The following is a 6000-nucleotide window of genomic DNA, read 5'->3' on the forward strand; positions in this document are numbered from 1 at the left end:
ATGTTCCTGATTTTACAAATGACTCCTTATGGGCACAGTCACTTCTAAGATGTAGCCTACATGTATAATTTTACTTTGCAATAAGTCCGTTTCTTAAGTAATTCAGACACTTAAATATAGGTTCCTCTGCAGACCCAAAGCAAGGACAGAATAATTACAAGTGGGTTAGAAATCTCCATAAATTCCTCAAACAAATCAAATCCCCCACATATGGGAGTTAATAAAAATAGAGTTTATGGCAGAAATCTGAAGTAACACTCCTCAAACTATAAACTGCTATTGCAAGTTGCAATGTAATCTCCTTGACTCCCTGTATGACAAATAAGTACAGTACCCTTATAGATGTGTTTTGGTTTTACAAATGCCACTTATCTCCATGTAAAGGGACACTCCAGTCAAATTTATCCCAAAATGTAGCATTTTTAGAAGGAACATTTACAAAGCCCTTATATAAACAGAAAAGGTTCTGTTCACATACATTCATTGAAAATTTTAAATATATAAGTATTCCTTTGATGAGCTTGCAACCTTGTTATTGCACCATTGTATTATCAGAAGCTGAAAGTGAAACTGACTGGAAACTAAAAATACAAAAATTAAAATTATTAGTCTGTTTTTGTTGTAGGAGAGACATACAAAATATCTCATTTTTAGTGAAACGTAATTGTTTTTCTAAAATTCTTTCAAATCTAAAATAGTAAGGTGTACTTTATTAAAGTAAATACTTTAGATTTGAGTTTTTCAAGTAAATTATCATAAGCTTGACAATGTGGCTTTAAGCTACTGGTGCTAGCTCTTGTTAATAAATACAGCTAAAATATTGATTCTGCAGTATCTTGTCCCTGGAATAAACTGATCTTACAGCCTTTGCTAACTTTAGGAGCTGCAGGACTGGGTACATGAGTTAGTTTTTCATGTCTGGAGAGCTGGCAGTCCTGGAAATTGTGCCTTCTAATTATTCAGGTTATTTATGGCGCGCTATGTGTCAGAAGAGAATTGCCAGCATGATCTAATTATAAATTCTGCTTCTTTCACCACATGGTGCAGCTTTGCACTTTCTTCTATGCTATTTTAAAGGGATCCTACTATTACTATGAAGCTGCCTTTCCCCACTTCATGTAATACCTCCTGCCAGTGCATGAAGACAGCAGTCACACAATAAGCACATGCATGGCTTTCTGAAGATCCAGTCCAGCTCACTGAGGACTTAGTTGTCAACAGCAGTACTCATCTTTAGCAGCAAAACAGGAAAGTCATGGAGAAGAGCAGAGGAAAGACAAACAAAAAAATTAAAGGCAAGATGCTGAGCATTACCACCAGTGTTCCCTCAAAGCTGAGCACTTGGGTAGCCACCCAGAAGAGATTCAGATGCCACTCAGTTGATTAGCAGAGTGCTCACAGCTAGCAGCATGTGTTTTTAGTGGTGGCACACATCCACATATGCCTTGGTGCACATAACACAATTTATTCTGCAGATGGAGGGAAAAATAGAGGGAACACTGATCACCACCTGCCAGAGGCAGTAGAGGAATCTGAGACTGCTCAGCACCTTGCAAGGTTAGAGTTTGGTATGTTTTAATTTCTTCTGTGAGTGTTTGTCTGTACTGAATTTCATCTTTTCGATTCCGAAAGTTCTCCAATTAGTCAAGGACATTTTAAATTCACTGTCCACCACAGTGCTTGCAACCCCTCCCAGCTTGTTTTCATCAGTAAGTGTTACAAGCACATTCTCTGTTCCGTTATTCTCCATTCCACTGTCCAAGGCATTAATGAAAATAATGGACTCAGGACTCTTCTGTGAGCGCTCTCACTCCGCAGATCTCATGTAAGCCAAACTCCTTCTCACTGAAGTCAACAGGAGTTTACCATGTAATGATTTTGTTATGAGTGTCTTAGAGAGTTTGCTGTAGGGGGTCTTCTTTTCCTGCCCATGTGACTGATCACCTTTAAAACTGGACACAAGAAGAGGGCCTACTCAGAGTCTGATTATGTAAAAAGTTACCACAGTGAGTAGGCCCAGAGAGAACCCTAAGTTTTACAAACTCTTCTTTATTAAAACTGAAAAAAATTTCAAAGTCCAATTCAGTTTTCATTATTTATGCTTTTTGAAAATAATTTTTACTAATCTTGGACAATAACAATATCTGGTCAATGGAATACGAGATGGATAAGTACATGTAAAGCTATAGGCCATGGCCCTGCAACAACTTACTCGCTTGCTTAAGTTTACGCAGGGTGGGAAGTGTCAGTGAAGCCAATGCGACCACACACAGCACACATAGTTAACATGTTTTGCGGGACTTGCCCCTTAATTTCTAGCCACTGTCAGATTCTTATTTTCTAGCACAATGTTAGGTCTGCAAACACTGCAGGGGAATTTTTTTTAAAAACTGAAAAGTATTTTTCTTGCTTTATTTAAACATACAAAAAGTTAATTCTTATAAAACTTAACACAGGATCCAAATATGACCCGACAGCATCCTTTAAAAATAAGAGTGTGTGTTAAAATCTTGTCAAGTGAAAAATTACATCTCTTCTATATTAAACAGTGAAGTGTTTTCAGATTTTTGAAAAAGGGCCAAAGTAGTAAAGATCAATGAAATGTACCATGCTAAAACGGCCAATACAACTGACATAAAGTAAGTGCTTTGCAGTACTTACACTTCCAGCCCAAAGCTCAGTTGATTTTCCTATTAATTTGTAATATACATACACTGCTTCTCCTTCTTTCAAATTTACAAAGCGACAGTCTGGACCTTTAAAATCCTCAATTGCTTTCCCTCGACACATCAGCACTGTACAAAGAAAACAAAAGCAACTTATAGCATTTTAAATAAAGCACTGTATTCTGAGGAATAGCTGTATTGATTAGCAGGAAAGGCGGCCTTATTTTATGAAAAGTATAGCTAATATATTTATGGACATCTGGTCAAGAGATAAAAATGACTGATGTAAATACAAAAATGTATATGGCAATATTAGGATTGTTTTGCGATATATTAATATTTACAGTCTCTATAAAGAACTTTTGAAAATGTTAAAAGCATAATAAGAAATAGGTATGATTATTCACAATAATGCTGGATCCAAAGATGCCTTATGCTTCATGACTAATCACTGTTCTAGTTATTCAGTGTAGAAATTACACCAGTAGAAGGTGGCAGTCTGATTTGCTTTTGATGAGAAAGAGAGCTAGGCAAGACTGAAAAAACTGGTCAGGATTAACAAGCTATGAAATGCACGTTCATCAAGGCAAGTCTTTAAAAAGTCTATGCACCAAGACAAAGGCTTTTTTGTCATACAATTATTTTAAGTTGGGCTATTGTTTGTATGAAAGTAAAAAAAGAAAAAAAAAACAGACACTCGAAGCTTATGCCATAACAACCATTTTCTAAGTACTGGAGAATACTTAATTCTTGCAAATTGGCAGCAAAGATGATGGGAAATTATTTCTGATGGAATGTAAATATGCTGAGTACAGTGCACCTTTCCAGAGCAAACTCTGGCAAAGAGCATTCCCTCTCAGACAAAAGAAATACGGTAAGTGCCCCCTGGAGCCAGGAAATGCTCCTATATATTTGTTTACTTCCAAGAACGCTTGTAGTTCTGGGTTTCCTTGACAAAGGGACAGAAATAGCAAACACACACCTGAAGAGGATGAGTTAAGTGTTGCTCCTTGGTGTGAAATCCATTTTCTTGGTTTTAAAAAAATTAAGAAAAGGAATGGATTTTCTCTGGTTGGAAGAGACAGTTGTGTTTACACAGAAGGGGAAACCAAACATTCGATGCTTACTAAAAAGCCAGACAGTGGTAATACACCAGGACTTGGCCACCTAGCTCCTAAAAAGATTAACAAGCCACCAGAAAGGGCGGGCAACTCGACCACAGTAGCACTGAACTCGGCTCTCACACCGGGCCTCCAAATACAGCAGGAGGTTTTTAAACTCACCTCTTTCCATAAGACAGGGAAAAGCTCAGACCCAACACCAGAGAATACCTCCCTCCCCAACCCGGGTCCCTCTCTTTCCAAGCCACGCCAGAGAGGGGAGGCAGGAGGCGCACTTAACGAACAGTTTGCAACAAACTAAGCAACAAGTTTCCAAGCGATCCCTAGGAAGCTGTGGCGAGAGGGGCGGGCACCAGGCCCCGCCACGGAGCAGAAGCAGGGCTCGCAGTTACCCCAGCATCTCCCTCCCCACACCGGGGCGCTTGGGCTGGAACAGCGGTCTGGGGGCGCGGGGTGGTACACCCCAGCCCCTCCTCCGCCCCGCAGCAGGGGTGTCCCCAGCGGGCCCCGGGCCACTGCCGCGTCCTGGGAGGGGCCCCTGGCCAATGCCGGGTGCAGTCCTCGGGACCGGACCCCCCCCCCCCGCCGTTCCCGCGGCGCCCCCCCCACTTACTGCTGCACTCCGGGTCGGCGCAGCGCTTGCGGTCAGCGAAGCGCCGGTCCAGCCGCTGGGCGGCCAGGCAGCGGGGCAGCCGCGCGGTCAGGAGCAGCGCGGCGACGGCGAGCAGCAGCAAGCAGAGGCGCGGCCGCGCTGCAGCCATGTTAGCAGGGCCGGCGGGCGGGAGCGGGGCCGACACGTCAGCAGAGCCGGGATGGAGGAGGATGTGGAGGGAGGAGGGACTGGGCGGGAGGCAGAGGAAGAAATCCACCGCCTGTCCCCGAGCGGAGGCGGGGAGCCCTCCCCTGCCGCCCCGGCCCTGGAGGAAATGAACCCCGCCCCGTGGGGGGGGCATTTAGGGACACCCTGGCGCCCCATCCTGGAGGCCGGCTGCTGCTTTCAGGGGACTCCTACCACTGCCACCTGCCCCCCGCATTTCCCCTCCCTCCTTCCACCCCGATTCTCAGCTCGTCTAGGCACCCTCCGGGCTCCATGCCGCATCCCTCCGTGTCTGCAGAGCGGAGTGAGAAGCGGTGCCACGGGTATTGCACGGCAGAGACGTTCCTCTCTTCGCTTCGGAGGGGTCCCTGCGCTTGCTCAGAGCCTGGGAGTTTCGGATGCCCTGGTTATTGCCTCACTTCAGGGCTGAATCTTTTTCCACGTATGGAAAAAGTGAAGCCTTGAAGCTGGAGAACCTGTTTGCCGAACTCCTGCTGGGTTCCAAAGAGAATGTGGTTTGAAAGCATTGGCCCACGCCGTCTCACGCATTCCAAAAGCAAAACATCTCATGCTGGGAAGTGGTGTATTGAGCCAATGTCGCTGTCTGCAGCAAGGCTGGCTTAGCAGGAGAAAAGGCTGGAAGGTGGGAACGAGCTCCCTTCAAAAACAAATACCCTTTACCCTTTTCTCCCCTCTCATGCTTTGGCCAGGTGGACTAGATTGCCACGTCTACACTAGAGAGTTCTGTAGACAAAACAGGGCTTTTGTCAGCAAAACTTCAGGAGCATCTACACACAAAATGAGCTTTGTTGACAGAAACTGTGGACAAAAAATATGTTGACCAAAAAAGCCATGTACACGCACCAGGGCCCTTTTGTTGACAGAGCAGATCAAAAGATTGCTCCACTTGTATGTGTAGATGTGATCTGTCCACAGAAGTTTTGTCAGAACATCTCTTCCAACAGTGACTTCTGTAGACAGGTACGTCTAGTGTAGACGTAGCCCATGACTTTAACTGGCATCTTCCTTGGTCCCGTGTAAAGGTGAGATATGTACAGCAGATAGAACCTATTTCTGGTGGGCAGTGATGCTCAACATGGGGGGAGGAAGTCAAGCAAAAATAATGGTAACTTAATACTACATGTATCGCTGTATCTCAGAGGGGTGTACCTATATAATTGTAACAAGAACACATGAAGTTGTGAACGATACAGTAATCAAATGTAATCCTGAAAGATTAACAGTAGCAGTGTGGCTGGACGAAACAGCCCTGTGGAATTCAGATCTGGTTCTGAGCTTCAAGACTCCATCATTAGAAAAAAGCAGCATTGTGTATTCTGTCCTCCTACACAATACCCACGGATTAGACTCCAATCTCATAATTGCTTAAGCACAT

General features: G+C 44.1%; 1 protein-coding gene across 2 annotated transcripts in view; it reads right to left on the reverse strand.

The window, feature by feature from the left end:
• Positions 1-4713, reverse strand: part of MIA3 (MIA SH3 domain ER export factor 3) — a 41477-nt gene extending 36764 nt beyond the window's left edge. The window contains exons 1-2 of one of the 2 annotated variants that reach the window (XM_074989924.1): positions 4401-4713; positions 2662-2795 (exon numbers count right to left, since the gene is read on the reverse strand). In XM_074989924.1, coding sequence (XP_074846025.1) covers positions 2662-2795; positions 4401-4548 — 282 coding nt within the window. In that variant the 5' untranslated portion in view covers positions 4549-4713. The remainder of the gene's footprint in view (positions 1-2661; positions 2796-4400) is intronic. The other variant, XM_074989923.1, reaches the window with a different exon arrangement.
• Between the last annotated feature and the right edge of the window lie 1287 nt (positions 4714-6000).

This window comes from Carettochelys insculpta, chromosome 3 (genome assembly GCF_033958435.1).
Source record: "Carettochelys insculpta isolate YL-2023 chromosome 3, ASM3395843v1, whole genome shotgun sequence".
In the NCBI taxonomy this organism is placed as follows: Eukaryota; Metazoa; Chordata; order Testudines; family Carettochelyidae; genus Carettochelys; species Carettochelys insculpta.